Below are 26,138 nucleotides of genomic sequence, written 5' to 3'. Positions count from 1 at the left end.
AGTACACATTTTGTGCTGTGCCCGTCATTTCTGCAACTGGAAAACCTGTAGCCAGATGTGGTTAAATAGATATTGCTATTAAATAGTTCCTGTCAACCTTATCAATGTTGCGAGAGGCTGATGATGGTTGGAACCCAACCCAACATTTGCCATAGGCCAGTTTCCCATGCCTGATCTATAAAGTGCATTTCATGCAAGGAAGGTGCTAAAGTGAGATTCTAACTGAAATGTTGCACATCAGTTAGATGTGCTTCTTCCAGATTTTCTAATAAGGGGACGGGATAGGTGATCCCCAATGTTTATTGCAAATAGCAATAATGGAAAGACTTGAAACAAACTTTTTCTGAGTAATCACATGGCATTAAAGGATTGGATAAGGATCAGGGAGATCCAGATTTAAATCCACCTTCGGTCATTGCGTAACTTTGGGCTAGTCCTTCCTTCGTGATGGTTACTCTAAAGAAAAAATTGCAGAAGTGTTATGGATTTTATCTTGAGCTACTTAAGAAAAGGGGGGGGAGAGGTTATACATTTAATGAACAATGTACAAAAGACGATAGCCGTGATGGCGAACCTATGGCACGTGTGCCAGAAGTGGCACACAGCAGCCTCTCTGATGGCACGCAAGCCATTGCCCCAGTTCAGCTCTGCCGCTCATGTGCGAGGGGGTGGGGCAGGTGCAGGTGGATCACTTGTGCAGGGTGCAAGATGTGTGTGTGGGGTCATGTGTGCATGCACGGGGGGTGGGTGAGGTGTATGCAGGGGGTCATGTGTGCATGCACGGGGGTGGGGTGTATGTAGGGGGGTCATGTGTGCATGCACGGGGGTCATGTGTGCATGCACAGGGGGTGGAGTGCATGCACAGAGGGTGCGTGCAATGCACTTTGGGGATTCAGGCGCATGCGCACGCTTTGGGCACTCTGACCAAAGACCATCACTGGACTAGAGTCATAATTATTTAGACCTTGTGTTGCAAGAATTATTGAAAGCACAATATAATCTCTCGTTTTAAACTATGATTTCCACCCTTATTACTAATTAGGATCAGGAAGCACCAAGCATGCTAACAGCTAAGCTGGCAGTTGGTCTGCCCATGACAAATATTAGTTCTCAATGGCTGCACACTGTTCTACGCCTTATTAAATTGCTTCCACAATGTAGCCAACAGGTATTAAACTGAACATGGAATGGCCAGTTATGTTTTATGGGAGAGACCCTTGTTACAGACTTTTAAAAGCCAAGGAAAACAATGTAAATACCCTCCAAAGGTTGACAAACTACAACTTCCAGCAACTACTAGCAACTAGCAATTACTAGCAGTTGCAGTTCAGCAAGATCTGAAATGTCACCTATGCTAGAAGATGAAACAAACAGTTTGGACCAGAAATAATTCAAGAACTTTTTACAAGACATACCTAAACAGTTAAATTAAAGCTTGGTTCCATTCACACAGCATGCTAAACTTGGTCAGCTTTAATCTCAGTTAAATATTTTTGTTGCTTAACACATAGCGAAAATCCAGACTTTTTGAAATCTATGCTTTCATGTGCTAGGCAACTAAAAAATAAATTAAATAAGTTAAGCCTGTTGCATTACACTAATCGTATTTGGGGCAAACATACAAAGTCCAAAGACTTTCCGAAGGTCGACAAACCACAACTCTCAGCATCTTGGCCATGCTGCTAGTCTTTGTAGTTCAACAAGATCTGATATACCACTCATGCTAGAAGATGAAACCCATAATATTTGGGAGATCCTCAGATAGAGAAATCAAAATCTGATTAGACTGAATCCAAGATGACTGTCTAGGCAAATGGTCCCAGGTAGTTCTCAAGCAGTAGGCAGCTAAGTGGCTGCTGTTGGGTAAGGAGGTTGTGTGGATGGCCAACAAGACAAGGCACTTGCCCAGCTGCTTCTGGGCAAGGGAGAAAGCTCAAATTGCTCATGAGGCACACTGCATGAACACTGCAAGGCCCTCCTATTGGGTAGAGGAGAGTGTAAACTACCTACCTGGGAGAATTAAAATCAGGGGGGTTTCAAATTTTTTTACTACTGGTTTGGTGGGAGTGGCTAGATGGGAGGCATATGACTAAGTGGGCATGGCCAATTTGATGTCACTCACACATAGTCACATGACCCCCTCACCAGAGCCATGCTCACCGAAACGGTGGCGAAAAGTTTTGGTGGGGGTGGTGGTGGTGGTGTCCTCCGGCCTCGCCAGAGCTAAGGGAACGCTTGCAAACTACTCAGTAAGAAAAAAGAGGGGGGGGGTTGGCCCCCAGGAACACTCTGCAGGCTTCAGTAGGGCTGGGGGAAGGCAAAAATGCTCCCAAATGGGCAGAAAACAGCCAATTTTCACCCGTTTTTTGCAAAAATGGGGGCATTTCCTCCTTCCCCCTGCTGAAATGTGCAGAGTGCTCCTGAAGGCTGGGGGAGGGCAAAAACTCCTGCATTTCTGGGACCCCTCTGGGACTGTGCATGCGCACACCATTAAAAAAAAAGGGGGGGGGAAATACAATTTTTCAATGAAGATTGTTCTGCGCGTGTTCAGAACAGAGAATAAAGATGGCGGCGCCCAGGACAGAACCGGTATGGTCATGTGTTCGGCCGAGTTACTACCTATTCGGCTGAACCGCTCCGAACCCACCTCTGATTAAAATCTTCCCTGCCAGTTTCCCCATTGAGATTGCTGGCAGGGAAGTTTGCAAATGGTGATCATACGATTGTAGGGTGCTGCAACCATTGCAAAATGCAAGGCGATTGCCAAGTGCCCAGATGGCAATCATGTGACTGCCAGAGTGCTGTGATGGCTTCAGGGGTGGGTTTCTCACCCCATTCCAACCGGTTCGGTTGGAACAGGGCTGGCGGTGTCCTCGTGCACATGCGCGGTGCAAGCATGCGTACTAGCGTCTGCGCGACGCTCCAGCTGCTCCTGGACGATCGCGCAGGCACTGTATGCGTCCTGCGCATGCGTGGAAGCGCAGAACTCGTTAAAACTGGGTAAGGACCACGGGCGGGCGCGCCCTTCACCATTCCCGGAAGTTACTTACTTCCGGGTTCGGCGACCAACCGGTTCGCAGGGACCGCCGCGAACCGGTTGAAACCCACCCCTGGATGGCTTGAACTTCAAGGACCAGTTGTAAGCATCACTCGTTCAGCATCATCGTAACGTCAAGCAGTTGTTGAGTGAGTGGTTGTTAACCGAGGACCATCTGTAACCCATAGGGGTTACAGACAATGCCAGAAGTTAATGTATGGCCCCCAATTAGTCAGGATATACAGTACAACTGGGTGGTCTTGCTATTATGCCACAGTGTAAGGCTTCTTACACTGTGACGTAATAGCAACTTTTTGCAAGATGGGATCTGGAGAAAGTGGTTGAAGTTTTACTACGGTTTTCCTGCCTACTTCAAATTCTGATAGATAGGCTTAATTTGTTTACATTTCATTTGTTTATATTTCCTATTTCTAAGCCACTCATCTCCCTCAGAGAGGAGCTCTTCTTACTTAAACACTGCTATCTTTTTAATACGAGATATGTTCCCATGTACTTTCTAAGAAACAGGAACTTGGAAGCAGGACAATAATTTATATCTCATTTAGCTCGGTTTTGTTTATTTTGTTTGGCCAAGCTGGTTGGGGATGGAGGGAATCAGAGCCCAACACAGAAGGACTCCGGATTTGAGAAAACTAAATTGGGATTTCTGGCAAACACCTTAATCCCTGTCACCTTAAAATGCCAGGGGTTGAATAGCTCAAAGACTAGAATTTAGAGTCCAATAGAATGTTTCTTTTCTCTACATCAGATTGTGGGGTGATGTTGGGAAGACTCTCGTAAGCACAGGGCTGAACAATCCAGGGGTGGGATTCAGCCGGTTCAGGCGAACCGGATGCTAATTTTACATCTGATTCGTTGAAGCGGTAGTTGCAAGGACTGGCTAGCCCCACCCTGCCCCTCCCAGGAGTATCCACGTGGCTCGTTTTGGATGCCAGGTAAGTGCAGGGCCCGGGCAGAGGGTCTGGGAGGGTAAAAAATGGGTCTCCCGGAAGTTCTGGAAACAGGCCTGTTTCTGGTCTCCGGAGGGCCTCAGGAGCCCGGGGGAGGCTGTTTTCGCTCTCCCGGAGGCTCGAGGGAAGCCTCCGTAGACCGGGGAAGGCAAAAATGCCCCCCCCCCCGTGGTATAGGAGGCCGAGTATGCCATGCCCACAATGGCTACACCCACCCAGCAACCGGCCAGAGAACAAGTTGCTAAAATTTTTGAATCCCAGCCCTGGAACAATCTATAAATGAAACAACATAAATGATTCCTATCCTTCTTCTTTTGTAGGTCTCACAGTCTTTCCAATCACAACTGTCCAATTAGTGGCATGGATTTCTACAGTGTGCAGACAGGAAACACCCCTAAATTGTAACGTAAGACTCTTGCATCTGTGGAAAAAAAATAATAAACCTTGACCCACTGTTGCAGTGCTTGAAAAATGTTGAGTAGCCTCTACCACACAAATTCATAGATTGTTTGGAAGTAAAAAATAGAATAACAGAGTTGGAAAGGACCTTGGAGGTCTTCTGTCAATCCACTGCTCAAGCAGGAGACCCCATATCATTCCATACCAGTGGTTGTCCAGTCTCTTCTTAAAAGCCTCCACGGATGGAGTACCGCAACCTCTGAAAGCAAGCCATTCCTCTGGTTAATTGTTCTCACTGTTTATAGGTCTAGGTTGCTTCTCTCCTTGATTAGTTTCTATCCATTGTTTCTTGTCTTGCCTTCTGGTGCTTTGGAAAAAAATAGGTTGGTCCCCCTGTCTTTGTGGCAGTCCTTCATATATTGGAACACTGAACCGTAGGCATACAAGAAAGAATTCTTTGGCCATGTGTTTCTGAGCAGGAAGGGAATTAACTAATTGGTCCCTCTTGAAGAGAATAAAGAGATTTTTGCTAAATCATTATATAAATACACTTTTTTCAGCCATTAAGGACGGAAAACAAATCTGTCGGCTTACCAGTACTGCTTCAGAAACCTTCAACACATACTGTTCCAACATGACATATGCAGGACGAATTATTTCTCCGGCTAAATGCAGCACTAAAAAAAAATATCATCTATGCAAAACCTCTGTAACTTACTCCAGAAAGATCACAGTTAAGTCCATGGGGGCCTCGGGCAGTGTTTCTCAGTAGTTGCTATACTATTTGCAGGATTTAAAAAGGAATTATAAAGAAATACTCTTATCTTAACAAGTTCCGTAGTGCCAAAGACATAAACAGCATTAAGAGCCTACAAAAGAGTGAAGCCATTGTCCTTGTTACATGTGGATTTCTTCTAAAGTAGTAATTGTACGGTAGATGCAGGTCTCTTTGCCTGGAATCTCTACAAGCAGTAAACCTTAGTTACAAGGTTTTCCTTCTGGAAAACGGATTACCAATTTTTGTCCGGAATAAAAGATGGCTAGTATAAGCAAATATCTTATCTGAGTTACTTACAACGAAGACTTTGTAGATTTGAGATAACCAAACATGTAGGGTAAGCATGCATGGAATATGGAAAGTGTCTTGAAGAATGACTGTAGTCTTTTAGAGAAAGTATCTTCCTTTACCCTCTTCCCTCTTCCCAGTTTGCTTGGATGACCCTGCTATCATTGATAACTTATCAATGATGTGCTATTTCCAACTCTGCTTCTAGTCGGCTGTTATTTTCTCTAAAACCCTATCATCAAAAGGCACTTTTGGATTGGTGCAGCTTTTCCTTCTTATGACAACAGGTTCTTGTGAAAACAGGAGCCAAACCAGATCTGGTGTCTAGCTTTCTTACTGACTTCTCTTTAAGTCCACGTCTCCATGGGCACCATGGATTCTTTTGTTCCGACGGAAGGAAGCAAATTCTCTTCATCCAGAAAGCGAAAGGGGAACTGGACTAGAAATCCACGGATTTTCTTCAGTTCTTCAGCTGCTTTTGTGGGATTCTCGCATGCAAGTTTGGGTTTATTGATGAAATCCCGTAGGTGAGTTAAGTTATTGACTTCATCAGTAGGAAGAACCCGGAAAACCTAATTGAGAAGAAGAAGAGTGAAGAAACAGATGAGAGAACAGGTCTCTCTCCAAGGACATGTCTATACTAGAAACTTGGCCAACTGTTTAGTCACGTTACCTCTGCTCAATGAATTTTAGAATTTTAACAAGGGATTTCCAGAATCTCCAAAACACTGATTTTTGTCTCTCAAGATTTTTTGGAATCAAGTCATGTAAATATGTTTATCCCAAAGATGCTTTTTCAGAAGACAACTGGACTTTCTTGCTTTTCTTTTGAAGACGTTTCGCTTCTCATCCAAGAAGCTCCTTCAGCTCTAACAGGATAGTGGGGAATGGAAGGATTTACATTCCTTGCAGACAGCTGGTCCTTTGCATCCTTTTAGAGGGTCTTGAAGCACTTGGAAGACTTGGAGGTTTATCTCTGTCCTCAGGGTCACCTGAGTAAGTGCTCCTGGCTCCTGTAGTCTGCAATTTTCCCCCTGGAAATCCATTCCTATTCCTATACCATTCAAAGGGTGTTCATCCCAAATTGTACAGCTGAAAGTCTTTAGAGATGAAATCCTTCCATTCCCCACTATCCTGTCAGAGTTGAAGACGCTTCTTTCTTCAAAAGAAAAAACAAAAAAAGTTGAGTTGGCTCCTGAAAAATGCACCTATGGGGCAACCATCACCTGGATGACTGGGAATCTCAACAGACTAAATATGTTTATATTCTGAAAGACGTTACGACCTTAAACCGTTCCAGCCCTCTTTCACTTAAGAAGAAAATTATCACTGGTTTTTCACAAGCACTTGAAAGCAAAGCTGTCAACCCTTAAATATACAGGTGGTCCTCGATTTACAACAACAACTGAGCCCAATATTTCTGTTGCTAAGCAAGGCAATTCTTAAGTGAATAGGGCCTTACGTTATGACCCAGTTGTTAAGCTAATCACTGCAATTGGTAAGTGAATCATGCAGCCATTAAGCGAATCTTGTTTTCCCCATTGACTTTGCTTGTTGGAAGCCGGCTGGAAAGGTCATGGATGGTGATCATGTGACCCTCAGGACAGTGCAATTGTGATAAATACATGCCAGTTGCCAAATGCCTGAATTTTGATCACATGACCATTGGGGTGCTGCAGTAGCTGTCATAAGTCGTAAGTCACTTTTTCAGTGCTGTTGTAGCTTTGAGCGGTCCCTAAACAAATAGTGGTAAGTCAAGGACTGCCAGAATATAGGTGAGACAGAGCTTCTTTGGATCTATGGTTTAAGGATTGTTATTCCGGTTAAGGGTTTTGGGATCCTACTACAGATATAAGCCAATCATTAACCATACACCTAGGATAAAAGTTGGCAAGTTTTCAGGTGTTGGGTTTGTCTATGGAGATTGTCAGTTACCTGGGTCATGGTTGCCCCCAAAGGTGCTTTTTCAAGAGGCAACTGGACTTTCTTGTTTTACCTTGAGGACATTTCACTTCTCCTCCAAGAAGCTTCTTCAGTTCTAATGAGAAGTGAAACATCTTGGAAGTCCAGTTTCCTTTGAAAAAGCACCTTTCGGGTTGGGTTGTGAAAAAGTAAGCAAGAATATTTTTTAAATGGCCAAAAATCTTGCAGAATGCCGAAGTTCACAAATGTCAAAGCTTTCATAACTGAGGCATGTCACATAAGATGTCACACCAGAATCCCAAATATTCTTGCCTAAGACCTCTTGAGAACACAAACATTTAGGTGATCTTGCAAACTTTCAGTTGGTTGATTTTTTTCAAAAGTTATGTTTAGTTCTAAAGTTTTTGGGGTCACCTTCAAGTGGTGTTGTGTGGGCATTCCTAGCAATACCACATCTCTGATCCCTAAGTAAAGAAAATTTCTAATATGGATATGAAATGCTTTTTGGATTTGATTCCAAAAGTTGGTGGGAGTTGTGCAGGAGCATAAACATAGCGCTGGTCAGGGATTTATTGACACAAAGTTGGACGACTTCTAAGAATTGGACAGCCTTATAAAGAATAACAGAGTTGGGGGTCTTCTAGTCCAACTTCCTACTCATGCAGGAGACCTCATACCATACCATTCCAGACTGGTGTCTGTCCAGTCTCTTCTTAAGTTTCCATTGATGGAGCACCCACAACTTCTGAAGGCAAGTTGTACCTTACCTACAATACTTTGTATGGTACATAAGTTGTACAATACTCAGGCCTTCCCTTTTTTTAAAAAAAATATTTTGTATTCATTTCACATTAAAGTATTGGACATAGTGCGACCATCCTGGCATTATCTCCACCATACAAACCAAAATATAGAACAAATATCACATGTACTCATCACACTTTATCAATTAAATGCAATCATTCTGCCCATTTATACTCATTTGCATTTACATCATATTACATCACATTTCGGGTCTACAAATCTTGTTTATTTCCTGTTCCAATTTCTACCTCCCAGTTCCAACCATTGGTAAAATCTATTCCATATATCATGATATTCTATCTCTCCTTTATTCTTTAATTCTAACGTCATTCTATCCATTTCGGCGCAAACCAATATTTTCTTTATTATCTCTCTTTCTGAAGGTATATTTTCACTTTTCCACTGTTGGCCGTACACCATTCTCGCTGCTGTTATAATGTGTAATATTAAATATGTTGACTCTTTACTGTGACCCTGTATTATAATTCCTAATAAAAATAATTCTAGTTTAAATTCTAATCTTTGTACATTTTTTCTAACCACATCTGTATCCGTTGCCAAAATTCCTTTGCTTTTTTACATGTCCACCACATGTAGAAATATGTGCCTGGAACCTGAACCGAGGTGGCACAGTGGGTAGAGGGCAGTACTGCAGGCCACTTCAGCTGACTGTTATCCGCAGTTCAGTGGTTCAAATCTCACCGGCTCAGGGTTGACTCAGCCTTCCATCCTTCCGAGGTGGGTAAAATGAGGACCCAGATTGTTGGGGGCAATATGCTGACTCTGTAAACCGCTTAGAGAGGGCTGAAAGCCCTATGAAGCGGTATATAAGTCTAACTGCTATTGCTATTGCTATTGATTGTATTTCCAGCATTTCAGGGATATATTATTAAACATTTTGGCCAATGTTGCCAGAGGAAGATGCCACCTGTAAAACATTTTATATAAACTCCCCTTATATGATGAGTATAATACTCAGGCAACAATAAGTGTGAAACAGAAGCCCATACTTCACCTTCTCAAAAATAGTGGCGTTACGTGCTGCTGTTGTCACCCAGACTTCTTTAAAGAATTTGTCACTTACGGGATCCTGGATATCATTCAGATCTATTGAGCTGCCAAGAACAACCCTGAAGAATGGGAGAAGACAAAAGACAAAAAGCGAAAAAGGAAAGGAAAGAACACACCATTAAACTTGTAGCTGTGGTCAATAATGTTAACCACTTTGAAATCAGGAAGACGAAATGCAAACCCCACAGGGTACTAATGAAATATAAGAATATTGGTCCAATAGAAGCCAATAGAACAAATAATGGCGGTGATTATTAACCCGAGGTTTGGCTGTTTTGTTTTAAAACGTCTTCACAGGTTTCAACAGCTTGTCTAGATTTTGCCCAAGGGACTAAATGTGCATGGGGATGAAAGCTCCATCTCTTACTTATTTGTATTTTTTTAATCCTCTCTTTATTATTTTTATAAAGGGTACGGACATATGTACTACTCCTAAAGGTGCTTTTCAAAAGGCAACTGGAATTTCTTGGCTTTTTTTCCCCTGGAAAACATTTCACTTCTCATCCAAGAGGCTTCTTGGATGAGAAGCAAAATTTTTCAAGGAAAAAGTTTAAGTTTTATTTTATTTATATGCCGCCCTATTCCCTAAAAGGGACTCAGGGCAGCGAACAACTTAAACGGGAAGGGGAAACATACAAGTACAAAATAGACATTTAAAATGACCAACAACCACACCTGTCGAGAGGGGAGGGGAGCTCATCAACCCCAGGCCTGCCGACACAGCCAGGTTTTAACGGCTTTTCGGAAAGCAGGGAGAGAGGTGAGGGTCCGAATCTCCGCGGGGAGTTCGTTCCAAAGGGCCAGAGCTGCAACAGTGAAGGCCCTCCTCCCCCGGGTCGTAGCCAGATGGCATTGGCTGGTGGATGGAACCCGGAGGAGGCCGGCCCTGTGCGATCTAATGGGTCTTTGGGAGGTAATTGGGAGGTAAAAAAAACCAAGGAAGTCCAGTTGCTTTTTGAACAACACTTTTGGGACAACCATGAACTGAGTGATTCCGGATCTCCACAGATACATAATACTCCTTCCTCCTCCCATTTTCCCCACAACCACCACCTTGTGAAATGGGTTGGACTGAGAGGGGGTGATTGGCTCAAGGTCACCCACTGGCTTTCATATCTAGAACTCACAGTCTCCTGGTGATGGGCCCAAAGTCACCCAGCTAGCTTTCATGCCTAATGGAAACCAGGCGTCCCCTGGTTTCTAGCGTGATAGATGAACCACTAGACAAGGGGGTCGGCAACCTTAAACACTCAAAGAGCCATTTGGACCCCTTTCCCACAGAAAAGAAAACACCGGGAGCCACAAAACCCTTCTCGTGCCTGAGCAGCCACAAAACTAGCGTATGTAGTTGTTGAATTAAACATTCTGTTTTCTTCTGAAACTTTTCTGTTCTTGGATTTATTCATAGTTGGGGGTCGAAAAGCTCAATAAATTGTGTGCTGGGGAGTGTCGCTCATTGGAGGTTGTGACGCATATTTTGAGCCTCATGGAGCTGCAGCAGAGGGATGAAAGATCCACATGCGGCTCCAGAGCTGCAGGTTGTTGACCTCTGCACTGGACCAAACTGGCTCCTGTCATTGCTCATACAATACAACAGAGGTGGTGTTTGTGTTGCAATGCACCTTTTCCAGTTTGCTTTCTCAACCTGCCTTCTGCAAATGCCTATGGCTTTCTTGACTTGACATTCACAGTAGGCGGTGGAAAAGGCCCGGATTTCAAAGTCTCTGCAATGTGCAGTTAACTTTGTGGCAGCTACTCTCCTGCTTATCTGCCCAGTTAGATGGCAGGGGCAAATTAAGAAGGTCTGCTAATTATCTTTCCCACTCTGACAGTGGCAGCTTTAATTCTGAACAATTTTTCAAAGGAAGAACTTTGAACAAGCAGGCAATTATTATAAAAGACAATTAAACCTCTCCCCCACTCAAAATAGGGAGAAGCCAGGCTATATTTACTGCAAAGTGACTCTGAAGCTGAATAAATGATGAGAGCTTGTAAAAGGAAAAGATGAAAGGTGAAACCATTCATCCAGGTTATGGTCTAATGGGTAGAAAACTCCCTTTCTCAGGACAGGCGGCAGGCTCTATCTTGTCCAGCCGTTGTAAAGATACGCTAAGTTCCAAACCTCAAATTTCAATCAAGTGACCGTTGGGATGCTGCAATGGTCAGCAGTGGGAGGACTAGTTGTAAGCCATTTCTTTTAGGGCTGTTGAAACCTCAAACGGTCACTAAACAAATGGTGGTAAGCAGAGGTGGGTTGCTAATTATTTTACTACCGGTTCAGGCACGCTCCCATGCGTGCTCGCCCAGGCATGTAACACTTCTGAGCATGCGCAGAAGCATCTGGGTGGGAGGGCAGAACCTCTCGCCACTGTTATTATTGGTTCAGGCGATCTGAGCCGAACCGGCAGCAACCCACCTCTGGTTGTAAGTTGAGGACCATTTTAATACATTATCTACGGAGATTCTCAACTATTCAGGTCATGGTTGTTTCAAAGGAGGGGTATCAAACTCATTTTCATTGAGGGCCACATCAGGATTGTGTTTGATCTTGGGGGGGGCTGGGGTGGACGTGGCCATGGTGGGCTTGGCCAGCTCAACTTGTGTCGGGGGCACCTGTGGTGGCCAAGTGTTAAGGCAAGATTTCCCTCAGACCCTCACTCACTCTCATTATAATTTCCTTCCTTCCTTCCTTCCTTCCTTCCTTCCTTCCTTCCTTCCTTCCTTCCTTCCTTCCTTCCTTCCTTCCTTCCTTCCTTCCCTTATTTTTCCCTCCCTGTTCATCCTTTCTTCTTCCTCTCCCCCTTTCCTTATTTTTCCTTCCTTGCTCTCTTCCCATCTTCCCTTCGTTTTCTGCATCTCTCCTCTTTTCCTTTTTCCTTTCCTGTCCCTTCTTGGATGTTCAAATGCAAAAGGGGAAACATTTCTCCTTTGTTTTGATAGCCTTCTGCCAGTGAAAAAGGGGCCCGGGAAGGCTGTGCGTGACTCTCCCAAGCTCTATTTTCGCTGACAGAGGCACCGCGGGCCAGTGCATTGCTGTTTCCAGGACGGTCCTGCGGGCCAGATCTAAGAAGCTCATGGACCAGATCTGGCCCATGGGCCTTGAGTTTGACACCCCTGTTCCAAAGGATCAGAACAGAGGAAGCTACTTGGATAAGAAATGTTTTCACAGAAAAATAAACAAGAACGTCCAGTTGCTTTTTGGAAAAGTACCTTTGAGACTACTTTAATATACCTACAAATGAGAATAGACCCCACTTATAAATGGAAGACCTGGCCGAATAGCTAAACATAGAATTGTCTACTCTGTGGATGCTAAGGCAATCAAATGACTGTAAATCCTTTGTAAATTGGTTTTACTCTGTCTTTTCTGTCAGCTGTGGTACCTAAAGCACTGAAGGCGAAGAGACTGGGCAAATCTTCCTACTTTGAGGTCTTCCCCATCCATCACTGAAGCAATCATGTCGGTATCCTCCACAATGACAGCCACTTCACTGTCTCTTTTCCCCAACATGCTTCTGTCATTGATGTTTGCAGAGCCTGTAAAGACACAGCATTTGCAGAGTTACAAATGCAAGGGATAAATAAGTACCTATTTTAAAATAGTTCATGATGCACCAGTTTGCATCATAACTGGATGCAAACAATCCTCAAACTCTACCATAATCTACCTAATCATCAATTATGATCCACAGTAATAAAAAAAATCCTCTGAAATACAATAAATATAAGAAAATGTTAGATCTTACTTCATTTGGTGAGATGGAAGGCTATCTAAACTTTATACAAAAATAAATAAAATAAAATATTGTTTTTATGAGCAGTGTTTACTTTCAAATTCATGATTTGATGAAACCACTTACTTGGGCTTTGTATCAATTTTGGTTCAGTATGAAGGCTGGGGCAAAAAGGACCATGGTATCAGTATGGTAAAAATTAAATGGGGAATATATTATGGTGGATTCTGCTGGATCTCTAAACAATATAAATATTATAGGGCAAGGATTACAAACTTGAGGCCTTCAATTGTTCCTGAACTTTGGTTGTTTCTAACCAACATTTCTAGAGATGCAGTAGCTCAGTGACTAAGATGCTGAGCTTGTTGATTAGAAGGTCGGCACTTCAGCAGTTCGAATCCCTAGTGCCGCATAACGGAGTGAGCTCCCGTTACTTGTTCCAGCTTCTGCCAACATATCAGTTCAAAAGCACGTAAAAAATGCAAGTAGAAAAATAGGAACCACCTTTGGTGGGAAGGTAACAGTGTTCTGTGCACCTTCAGCGTTTAGTCATGATGGCCACATGACCATGGAGACGTCTATGGACAGAGCTGGCTCTCCGGCTTAGAAACAGAGATGAGCACCACCTTGTAGAGCCAGGAATGACTTCACTTTTAATCAACATTTCTGGTTAATGGGAATTGCACTTCAACTCTTATATTTCACACCTGTTGTCATAGGTCCTTCTGAATATCTTGGAATGTAAATGTTTAGACCAAAAGCTGCACTATAATCAGATGAGTAAATTTTGAGTAAGCAACCGTATTAAGTCTGCATCTACTGCTCCATTGCTCAACTGGATCTAAACTCAGGTTGCTTAAGGGGGAGCCCAAAACCAAATCGTTACTTCTTTCTTTGTTGAAAAAAAGTAGCTTATTGGATTCTTTGCAGTGCAAAAAGTATGCAAATCTGAATGATAACACTTTTTTTTTTCCTTTATAGGAATTTTCTAAGTCTTTGCATATTGGGAAAAAAAGAGAGATCTTTATCATGGAAAGGCAGCAAATTAACTGCAATGAATCAGGGCAGAAAAGATGAACATCTTCTGACATTTTCTGCTTCAAATGCCAACATAATCTGGTATTGGTATTGGTATTGGTATTTTATTATTTGTATGCTGCCCTTGTCCGGGAGGACTCAGGGCGGCAAACAATTCAAAGGGGAAAAAAAGGGGGAACATAAAAGACAAAATACAAATAATAAAAGTAGACAACAGTCGCACAACCATACATGTCGAGAGGGGAGGGAACTCATCACCCCCAGGCCTGCCGGCAAAGCCAGGTTTTGATGGCTTTTCGGAAGGCCAGGCCAAATCCCTGTGGGGAGTTCATTCCAGAGGGCCGGAGCTGCCACAGAGAAGGCCCTCCTCCGGGTAATAGCCAGGTGGCATTGGCTGATAGATGGCACCCGGAGGAGGCCAACCCTGTGAGATCTAATGGGTCTGTGGGAGGTAATTGGCAGCAGGCGGTCTCTCAAGTACCCAGATCCAATACCATGAAGGGCTTTATAAGTTACGACTAGCACCTTGAAGCGTATCCGGAGACTGATCGGTAACCAGTGCAGCTCGCGGAGGATAGGTGTAACGTGGGTGTACCGAGGTGCACCCACAATCGCTCACGCGGCTGCCAAAACTGCTAGGTATTCATAATATATCTGCCTGGGTTTGTTTATAATGCATTGGGGAGGAAACTGTTCGATGCTATTCTGTCTTTTGCCAGCCTCAGCTGCACATCTTACATTCTTGTGGGCCACATTTCCTTTTATTCAGCGTAGTAGACATACTAGCAATATTTTACATCTTTTTTTTGCTTAGTTAGCTTTCTTCTCAGCTATGGATCTAAGCTACCCATTAGGGCCTGTTTAAAATCTTCCTTTACTGGCAGATGGGAAAGAGAAGGCTGGATCATCTTGCTAATCTGTGCATATCAATCAATAGAAATGTCTTGTGCACATTATCCACTGCTCTTTCATAAAAAGAAAAGAAAATAAAGGAAAGGGTGTGACAGTGGATAGCTGTTGGAAGATGAAGATTGCTGAAGAGAGGCTTTATATGTTAAAAGTCAAAGCCACATAAAGTAATATCCAAGGCCATTTGTTTATTGATTAAACATTTGACTATATTGAAAAGCTATAAAAACAATACAAAGAAAAGTAAGACATATTCATAATATATTGTTTCCTCTGCTTAGGTCATTAAAATCCAAGAAATATTGGGACACCAAGAATAAATTATTAGATATTTTGCAGGGAATACCCATGTACACAGATAGCGAGGGCTATATCAAAAGATTAAGAGGGTGGACCACGTAGGATGGATTGGGGTTAACTGCAGGGCAATAATGTATTGTCAATGTGTCCTGCTTTGTTTTTTATTGTTTTTACAACTACATGGTATGGACCAACGACTAATCAATAAACAAATTGAACTGAATTAAAACAGCAATGTCACGAAGACACCCCCCTTCCATGTGTGTGTGTAAAAATACCAATAGCTTTATAAATCCCAGCCTACAAGAGAAGGCTAAATAATTCTCAGTTGAGATCAGGTAAAAATAAGATTTATTTCTTCAAGAGCCAAGGTGGCGCAGTGGTTAAATGCAGCACTGCAGGCTACTGCTAGATCAGCAGGTCAGCGGTTCAAATCTCACCGGCTCAGGGTTGACTCAGCCTTCCATCCTTCCGAGGTGGGTAAAATGAGGACCCAGATTGTTGGGGGCAATATGCTGACTCTCTGTAAACCGCTTAGAGAGGCCTGAAGGCCTATGAAGCGGTATATAAGTCTACTGCTATTGCTATTGCTATTGCTATTCAGTAATTCCACAGGATTTCTGCAGGGCAGCACGCATACATTATAGTATCCACAACTCTGTCAGGAAGATATTTCAGTGGAAAACTGTTGGAACACATGAAACGCAGGGCCAGTTTTAAGTATGTTTTTAGGCAAGAAAAACGAAATGCACAGGTACAGTATAGGTGGTACCTTGTTCAATAGTAGTAACTGTGAGAAGGATCTTGGAGTCCTAGTGGACAACCATTTAAATATGAGCCAACAGTGTGCAGCAGCTGCCAAAAAAGCCAACACAGTTCTAGGCTACATAAACAGAGGGATAGAATCAAGATCACATGAAGTGTTAATCCCCCTTTATAATGTCTTTGTAAGGCCACACCTGACATTCAGTTTTGGTCACCATGATGTAGAAAAGATGTGGAGACTCTAGAAAGACTGCAGAGAAGAGCAACAAAGATGATTAAGGGACTGGACACTAAAACATATGAAGAACAGTTGCAGAAACTGGGTATGTCTAGTTTAATGAAAAGAAGGACTAGGGGAGACATGATAGCAGTGTTCCAATATCTCAGGAGTTGCCACAAAGAAGAGGGAATCAAACTATTCTCCAAGGGACCTGAGTGTAGAACAAGAAGCAATGGGAGGAAACTAATCAAGGAGAGAAGCAACTTAGAAGAAATTTCCTGACAGTTAGAACAATTAATCAGAGGAACAGCTTGCCTCCAGAGGTTGTGAATGCCCCAACACTGGAAATCTTTAAGAAGATGTTGGAGCCATATTGCAGCACAACAGCCGCCATGAGGTAACTATGCTCACCACCTCCTGCACCTCAAAAATAATAAGACCTCCCCGGAAATAGAGCCAAGTGCTTATTTCGGGGGTCAAAAGAAAATACGACCCTGTCTTATTTTCGGGGAAACTTCTTTAGGGAATACTGTTTGTTCTGGATTAATGTATCGTATAACTATGGCTACTGGATTTTTTTCTTCGTAGAGCAATACGACCATTGTTGCTTGCTATTAATTTTGTTCTTTCTTCATGCCCCTCTCCTGATCTAATGTGTTTCTAATTTACTGACCTTAGTCTGGCTGCTTCCTAAATTTAATTACGCAAGCAATTACTTGTAAAAAACCAAGAACCCAGGTTTACAATTTAAAAAATCCCAATAAAACAATAATTTAAATAGTTTAACTTAACTCCTGAAGCTTAAATACTTTGCTCACCTAATGAAAAGAGGGGACTCATTGGAAAAGGTCCTGATGTTGGGAAAGATTGAAGGCAAAAGGAGAAGGGGATGACAGAGGATGAGATGGTTAGATAGTGTTATCGACACAATGTACATGGATTTAGGCAAACTCAATGAGAAAGTGAAGGATAATGGGGCCTGGTGTGCTTTGGTTCTTGGGGGCACGAAAGGTCAGACATGACTTAGTGACTGAACAAAACCTAACCACTGAACATTAATATCATGGTGCCCACATTTTGCAGAGTTCTCTAACCCTTCTTGAAGGCCAGAAGATCGAGAGCATTCCTCATCTTTGTTGGGTGTCCAAAGAGCACAGGAAGTTACTAAAAAGGTATGCCCCCCCTCCCCCCATGCTTCATCTCTGGCAGGATGGGGAACCCAAGAAATGCATGGATCAGGTCAAATCTGGGTAGGAATGATGTACTTAGAGTTATTCAGACTCCAAGCAATGGAGGTTTTAAATATTATAGGCAGAACTTTCACTGGGACCCAGAAACCAATATGGAACCAGTGTAGCAACAGCAGGAGGTATCTACTGATATGGATTTCAAGTGCTGTAAAATTCTAGGCGGAGGGGTACGGTGCGTGCTCAAGCTAATATCTGCATCACCTATTCAATCTGGAGAAAGATTGAATTAATAAATCAATCATCCACTTCAATGACTGATTCAAAGCAGTGAGTCATTCAAGCTGCCCTCTAATTGAAACTCCAAATTGGTCCCATGGCCTTCTTGAAATCTGCAGAGATATATGGCAGGGATGGTCAACTCCCAAACACTGGTACTTAGCAAATTTCTCTCTTACCTATAATGACTGTGTTGTCATCAGCAATCAGCAGCTTGCTGTGGACATAGATCAGTTCAGTAATGAGTTTCCCTTCCAGCTCAGCATAATTTCGAAGTCCACAGAATGAAATGTAATTAATCCATTGGTTTCCAACTGAAGGGTCCCATTAAGGAATGGAGGATGAAAGAAAAGAAAAAAAGAACGGAAAAACTTTAGGGCTTTAAAAAGTAGAAGAAATGAAAATGTAAGAGGTTTTTTTACCTACAGTTTTTAAATTACAGAAATGTAGGTCTGGGCTAATTGGTAGAATACATTTCTTGACAGTAATAGCCCTTTAAGCCAATTACCTAGGGAGGCCTGCTAGTATTTAGAACCCTTCAGATACTGTATATCATACTTAATTACTATAATTCCAGGCTAGTGTGATCTTTAGCAATGATTGTTAGAATTATGGGAGATAGCATCAGATTGGTAGAAGAAATCTTGGAGGGGTTGATGTAGGACAGCAACTCTGGATTTTCTGCACCCAGTTATAATAATACCAAGTTAGCTGTACCAGATGCTATAGAAGTAGAATGGATAACATTCAACCCCCACCAATCCTATTTCATTATAATTGTGTAACTGCAGTCCCAATAAGAACAAATATCATAAATGCATCTGAAAAAAGTATCTGGGTGCAAATGTCTGGAATTTATGCATCAAAATGTGTGTTTTTATTCTATCGTTCAGCTAATGTCTACCAAAGGGTGGCGGGAGAGGAAACAATAAACATTCTCAATCTGACTACCTAGCAGTTTTGGCATAAATCCAAATGTCCCTAGATCCTTATAACTGAGCCTAGGGAGTCAGCTTGTTGGAATGACATCAAATAAAATCAGGAGAAGCAGCTCATTTAGAATCACATCCAAAGGGATGCATAAGATAGCAGCTTTTTTCTCTCTTCCCAGACACCCAGATGTTGTTTTGCTAGTTTGTTTTGATTATTTTTGAAGATTTCCCTGACACAATTGAAGCCTCCTACATTAGCTATTACATAATCCTGCAATTATTCCAGCTACTATGTGTTTTATGGCAGGTCAATCAAGGTTTGGTGTCCTTAAGATCCTTTGGGGAGGGCACCTACAGAGACCCAAGCAAAGGACTTACGTTCAGCTTTCAGCTGTCCCAAGATTGAATTTTCTCCTCTGCACATGGTCCTGGAAAAATTAAAGCCACCATTAGACTTACAAAACAGCACAATGCGATTAAGTTTACAAGAATATGTTTAGCTGAAATAATCAAATACGTGTCTATCTCTTTATGTAGATAGATAGATAGATAGATAGATAGATAGATAGATAGATAGATAGATAGATAGATAGATAGATAGATAGATAGATATGGTAGATGGATGGATGAATTGATCGATATAGATAGATAGACAGACAGGGTAGATGGATAGATGGATGGATATAAAAAGATAGATAGGTAGATAGGTAGATATGGTAGGTGAATGAATTGATGAATGGATGGATATGAAGAGATAGATAGGTAGATAGATGGATGGAGATAGATAGGTAGGTAGGTAGGTAGGTAGGCAGGCAGGCCAGCGGGCGGGCAGGTGGGTGGATGGATGGATAGATAGATAGGAAGGGATGGATGAATGGATGGATGGATGCATGGAGATATAGATAGGTAGGTAGGTAGGTAGGTAGATAGATGGATGGAGATAGATATAGAGATAGATGGATGAAGATAAATAAATGGGTGAGTTGATGAATGGATGGATATAAAGAAATAGATGGATGGATGGATGATGGATGGATGGACAGACGGACAGACAGACAAACAGACACTATAGATAGATGGATGAATAGATAGATATAAAGACATATATATCTATAGATATATAGATACATAGATATAAAGATAGATGTAGATAGCTAAATAAATATATATCTTAGAGAAAGCAAAAACATTTTTGGCCTTCTGCAACTTAAAGTTGTTCAATGTTTTCTGGCCCTCATGATCTCTCTTCACATATATTATCTGAACTCCTGCTAATATCATAGACACCACAATGTAGTTTTGGTATTGGACAACACAACACTGTTGTTTTTTTTGCTCCCCCCCCCCGACTTCTTCATATATAGATGTAGAGAGATCATGATGGCCAGAAAACACTGAACAGCCTTAAGTTGCCGAAGGCCAAGAAAATGTTTTTTTGCTTTCTTTAAGTCTTAAAGGAAGCTAACAATTTGAAGCCTCGGGCTGTGCAACCTGGAATCTTGGGCCTTAAGGCTGTGGCCTCATGTGTAGGAATTCAGGTTACAGAGCTCATTTCGAAAGTCAGGGGAAAATAGTAAACGAAACAACAGTGTTGTCCAATACCAATACCTTCAGCTGAACTAGAAAAGTTAAACAATGGGAGATCGTCATGTAATAATGGAGCTGTAGGCTGAACTGAGAAATCACTAAGATAACCTGAAAGAAAGCAAAGCCAGCCATTCCTCTTGCCAAAAACACTACATACTTGTGTTTATAGCAGTTAGACTTAGCAATAGCAGTTAGACTTATATACCGCTTCATAGGGCTTTCAGCCCTCTCTAAGCGGTTTACAGAGTCAGCATATCGCCCCCACAGTCTGGGTCCTCATTTTTACCCACCTCGGAAGGATGGAAGGCTGAGTCAACCTTGAGCCGGTGAGATTTGAACCGCTGAACTGCAACTAACAGTCAGCTGAAGTGGCCTGCAGTACTGCACCCTAACCACTGCGCCACCTCGGCTCTATGATGTTAGCAGGAGTTGAGATCAACTTGATGGAGATGTATGTCAGCTCTTATGACTTGTCAATAATACCGTGAACTTGAGACTTGTCCTCAATAACTTATTAGAAGAAAGCTTTCTGATCGCGTCTCAGAACTGTTTTGACATATTTGTATGGAAGAAAACAAAATATGAGCAAAGACTATGTGTGGGCTTCCAGATGTAGAACTGGAAGGCACCACAATGGTCAACAGCAATATAATAGAATAACAGAGTTGGAAGGGACTTGGATGATGGGGACAGGACACCTGGACAAATAGGTACCTAGACTAGGAAAATAAGGGAACTTCTTATGGTTCAAAATAAATATATTATGCAACCCTAAATATGAATCACTGTACAGATGTTATAAGCCTGGCATGTTTCCACCTTAGGAGTTCTTCAAGACAACAAGGTGGACACAAAAGTCCCTCTTTGAACACAATTGTAAATGGGCATTACTAAAGCACGCGATGGCTCAGTGGCTAAGATGCTGAGCTTGTTGATTAGAAAGATCGGCAGTTCGAATCCCTAGTGCCACATAACAGAGTGAGCTCCCGTTACTTGTCCCAGCTTCTGCCAACCTAGCAGTTCGAAAGCATGTAAAAATGCAAGTAGAAAAATAGGCACCACCTTTGGTGGGAAGGTAACAGCGTTCCGTGCGCCTTTGGCATTTAGTCATGCCGGCCACATGACCACGGAGACGTCTTCGGGCAGCGCTGGCTCTTCAGCTTTCAAACGGAGATGAGCACCACCTCCTAGAGTCGGGAACGACTAGCACATATGTGTGAGGGGAACCTTTACCTTTACCTTAAAGCAAGTCCCATAATGAATGATACCAATATGTAAGACATAGAAGAACATACAACACAGAATAAAAGGGTTGGAAGGGACCTTCAAGGTCCTCTAGTCCAGCCCCTTGCTCAAACAGGAGAGCTTGATATCATTCTGTCCACTCTCTTCATGAAACACTCCTGTGGTGGAACATCCAACTTCTGAAAGCAAGGCGTTTCACTGATTTATTGTTCTTACTGTCAGGAAATCTAGCTTTAGTTCTAGGTTGGATCTCTCTTTAATGATTTTTTCCCACCTGTTACTTCTTACCCTGTCCTAAGGTGCTTTGAAGAATAGTTTGACCCCTTCTTTTCTGTGCTAGCCCCCCAAATATTGGAAGAATGCTATCATATCAGCCCCAGTTCTTCTCTTTGTTAGACTAGACATAAAGTAGTTCACTCAATCATTTTGAAAAGCATTAAAAATCTGAATGCGAACACATGCCCATATGTAGCACTTAATTCACTTTGAAATAGGTGTCTGCAAAACAGAGGTGTAGACGGCCCCACCCAAAACCACAATACACAATGGGAAAAGGAAAGATTAATTAAAAAAAAAAACAGAAAATGCATTCTAGATTTTCTTGGCGAGGCACAACCCCAAACTCAGTGCTCCCTCTGCTGACTCTTTAGCAGAAATACATAATAAAATGAGCTTTGTTCAGCTCTGAGAAGGTCCAACACTGACTCGGTTGGATTGCTGGCAAGAAGAAAAGGGGTGGAAGATAATTAAAAGGTAAAGGTTCCCCTTGCACATATGTACTAGTCGTTCCCAACTAACTCTAGGGGACAGTGCTCATCTCTGTTTCAAAGCCGAAGAGCCAGCGCTGTCCGAAGACGTCTCCATGGTCATGTGGCCGGCATGACTAAACGCCAAAGGCGCATGGAACCTTCCCACCAAGGGTGATCCCTACTTGCATTTTTACGTGCTTTCGAACTGCTAGGTTGGCAGAAGCTGGGACAAGTAACGGGAGCTCACTCCGTTAGGCGGTGCTAGGGATTCGAACCGCCGAACTGCCAATCTTTCTGATCGACACGCTCATTGTCTTAGCCACTGAGCCACCTTTAGATACTTAAGATGGTTCAAAAACTTCTTACATATTGTTTCATAGTGGCTTTCACTACTGATCTTTTAAACTGCATTTCCACTTCAGGGCTTGGACCGGTTGTAGTCCCTGAAACCTTTGTGTTGTTTCCAATTGTATTGTTGCCCATCCCAGATGCAGAGCTCCCTGCCAGCTCTCCATCACCTTTCCTCCCCAAATGGATGGGACACAGCTGAGTAGTTTTCTACCAAATCATCACTCAGACCAACACCTAATTAGCTCCCATTATATTGCTGCTGCTGTAGGGAAGTTTACGCCTTCTCCCTGTTGCTTCTTATGACTGGAATAATCCCAAAAATGGGACTCTTTTCTTTGAATTCCTGCCCAAATGCTAGTTTTTCAGTCAAATGAACCTCAATAGCAGCCTTGTTTTGACATGCAGAAAATAACACCTGTGTGTGACTTTTGACTACAAGAAATACTTTAGGGGCATTCTGGTGTGTGTATGTATGTTCTCCACTTATTCTGAATATTTAAAAGTTGGGCTAGAGCAGCAAGCCCAGTGGTGGGTTGCTAATCCCGTTCCAACCGGTTTGGTTGGAACGAGGCCGGCGGCGTCCTCGTGCACGCGCGCAGTTCATACATGCGTCTTAGCGCCTGCGCGATGTTCCAGCTGCTCGCGGAGACTCACGCAGGCGCTGTATATGCCATCCAGCTGCTTGCGGAGAATCGCGCAGGCGCTGTATGTGCCATGCGCCTGCGTGGAAGTGCAGAAGCCTTCAAAGACCGGTAAGGAGCGTGGGCGGGCGGGTGGGGCCTTCGCCGTTCCCGGAAGTTACTTACTTCCGGGTTCGCCGACCAACCGGTTCGCGGGGACCGCCGCAAACCGGTTGAAACCCACCCCTGAGCAGGCCCCAAAGTTTTGGGGACCAGGGACCTGTTCTAGAGAAAGTTTTCTGCAGACTGGAGGGGACATGATTTCACGTGCTGCCTACATCCTGCAAATGGGGCTTCGCTTGTTTGTGAGGCCTGGTTTCCGGCATACCGCGGACTGTTGCCAGTCCTCGGACCGGGGGAGTTGGAAACTCCTGGGCTAGAGATCTCACTTTTAATCCGCCATCATATCAAGAAGATGCTTAGCCTTAGTACTGCATTAAGCCCTTTTTACAGCGTCATACAATATACCGAATCACCAGTAAAACTAACATAATATGCGAAAATAAGAACATATTTCTGAAGGTAAATGCTACCCAAACTAAACATGCTGCATAAATGCATCTTTTAGATGTTTACCTAACAAGTGTTTTACGGGAGCATAATCAAAATCAGAGAACCAGATATATGTTGACTTTGCTATCTCTTTCGAGTTCCGCCTTCAATCCACAAAAAGTTCCTTTCTTTTCCTTCCATGCTGCCAATGGAAACTCACTGGGATAAAGCCCTACTAGAAATCTAGGAACTGTCAACATTTAACTGTATCTGAATCCTAAACATATGAACCATGTAACACAGTCTGTAATTTAAACTTTAAAGGCAACCTTCCTTTTAACACAGGTACGAGAGAAGTAGACAATCCTATGGCTTTACCAGCCAGCAAAATGGAAGAAAGATTATAAAAATGAAACAAATTCTACAGATCTAATCACAGATTCTTGGCTAAAATTCCCACCGCTATCTTAGAGAAAAAGGATTACTCCAGCAAATAACCCTTGCTGGCTTTTTCTAGATGTTCCTTGAGTCTGATAAATTGCAACCTTTAATCAGACTCTCTGGAACAATTTTTATCTAAGCCTTTTTCTATCACAGTACCAGGCTTATTTTCCCCAGATGATCTATCTCCCATTTCAAACAACAGAGAGACTTTTCTCTTTAAGAAAGGGCTAAAATGAGGAAAATCTTCTTGATAATCCCAGGTGTGCTTCAGTCCACAGAGCCTGTTTATCGGGTGTGTCGAAGACCCATGGTTTTCCCAATTGCAATGTATGGCTGTGAAAGTTGGACCATCAGAAAGGTTGAGTGCTAAAGAATTGAGGCCTTTGAATTATGGTGCTGGAGAAGACTCCTGTGAGTCCCATGGACTGCAAGGCAATCAAACCAGTCAATCCTAGAGGAGATCAACCCTGACTGCTCTTTAGAAGGCCAGATCCTGAAGATGAAACTCAAATACTTTGGCTACCTAATGAGAAGGAAGGACTCCCTGAAGAAGAGCCCAATGCTGGGAAAGATTGAGGGCAAAAGAAGAAGGGGCTGACAGAGAATGAGGTGGCTGGATGGAGTCATTGAAGCCGTAGGCGTGAGCTTAAATGGACTCTAGAGGAGGGTAGAGGACAGGAAGACCTGGAGAAACATTGTCGATGGGATCGTGATGGGTCAGACGCAACTTCACAACTAACAACAACAACCAAGAACCAGCATCTAGGTTCTACTCCGAGGGTCTGGTTTATAGCAATTGTGTGGAGACAGTTTGCCTATTCATTACAACAAGGCTGCAAGAAGTTGCCTAAATACCGTATGTGTATGTGAACAAGAAAATGTAACATTATTATTTTATCAACTGCTCCTACTCTGGCTCCAAAGTGGCCTTCCCCATTTTCATTTCTGCCAATGCTTCAAAAGCTGAGTTGACTTTCTGGGGGGAAAAAATACTACCTCAGTCTCTCTTTTCAACTCAGTGACCTAGAGATAAGGAAACTTCTAGTGCATTATGGAGAAATAAAAAGAAATGTCTTGGTAAGATCACACTTGGAATATTGCATGCAGTTTGGGTTGCAACGATATAAAAATATGTTGAGACTCTAGCAAGAGTGCAGAGAAGAGCAACAAAGATGATTAGGGGACTGGAAGCTAAAACATATAAACAGTTACTGGAATTCTGTATGTCTAGTTTAATGAAAAGAAGGACTAAAGGAGCCCTTGAAGAGTGTTCGAAGACTTCAGTTAGTCCAGAATGCAGCCGCACGAGCGATTGTGGGTGCACCTAGGTACACCCACGTCACACCTATCCTCCGCGAGCTGCACTGGCTACCCATTAGTCTCCGAATCCGCTTCAAGGTGCTGGTCGCTACCTATAAAGCCCTACATGGCATCGGACCTGGGTACCTGAGAGACCGCCTCCTGCCGATTACCTCCCTCAGACCGATAAGATCTCACAGGTTAGGTCTCCGCCGGATTCCATCTGCCAGCCAATGTCAGCTGGCGACTCCCCGGGGGAGAGCCTTCTCTGTTGCAGCTCCAGCCCTCTGGAATGACCTCCCCGTGGAGATCCGGACCCTTACTACCCTCCTGGCCTTCCGCAAAGCCACCAAGTCCTGGCTGTTCCAGCAGGCCGGGGGGCTTGTGAAACACCCAGCCCCACAGAAATTGTGAATGTTGCGTCTTTTTTTAAAGTGTTGTCTTGTCTATTTATCCCCTTTCCCTTGTCTGTTGTGAGCCGCCCGGAGTCCTCTGGGAGTGGGCGGCATACAAGACAAATAAAATGAAATGAAATGAGACATAATAGTAGGGTTCTGATATCTAAAGGGCTGCCACTAAGAAGAGGGAGCCGACTTATTCTTCAAAGCGCCTGAAGGCAGGAGAAGAAGCAATTGATGGGAAGTAATCAAGAAGAG

General features: G+C 43.0%; 1 protein-coding gene across 3 annotated transcripts in view; it reads right to left on the bottom strand.

Annotated features, from left to right (window-relative positions):
* Positions 1–3,589: 3,589 nt before the first annotated feature.
* The window catches only part of PLD1 (phospholipase D1), a 171,644-nt gene continuing 149,095 nt past the window's right edge, over positions 3,590–26,138 (bottom strand). For all 3 annotated transcript variants that reach the window (XM_087725244.1, XM_087725243.1, XM_087725245.1), the window contains 5 exons: positions 19,014–19,063; positions 17,883–18,017; positions 12,655–12,808; positions 9,216–9,330; positions 3,590–6,045 (listed from right to left, as the gene is read on the bottom strand). In XM_087725244.1, coding sequence (XP_087581370.1) covers positions 5,821–6,045; positions 9,216–9,330; positions 12,655–12,808; positions 17,883–18,017; positions 19,014–19,063 — 679 coding nt within the window. In that variant the 3' untranslated portion in view covers positions 3,590–5,820. The remainder of the gene's footprint in view (positions 6,046–9,215; positions 9,331–12,654; positions 12,809–17,882; positions 18,018–19,013; positions 19,064–26,138) is intronic.

This window comes from Thamnophis sirtalis, unplaced genomic scaffold (assembly GCF_051295495.1).
Source record: "Thamnophis sirtalis isolate CommonGarterSnake01/CBP01778 unplaced genomic scaffold, rThaSir2_p1.2 scaffold_11, whole genome shotgun sequence".
NCBI lineage: Eukaryota > Metazoa > Chordata > Lepidosauria > Squamata > Natricidae > Thamnophis > Thamnophis sirtalis.
Note: the sequence above shows the minus strand (reverse complement) of the source record. Positions and strands in the feature narration are given on the sequence as shown.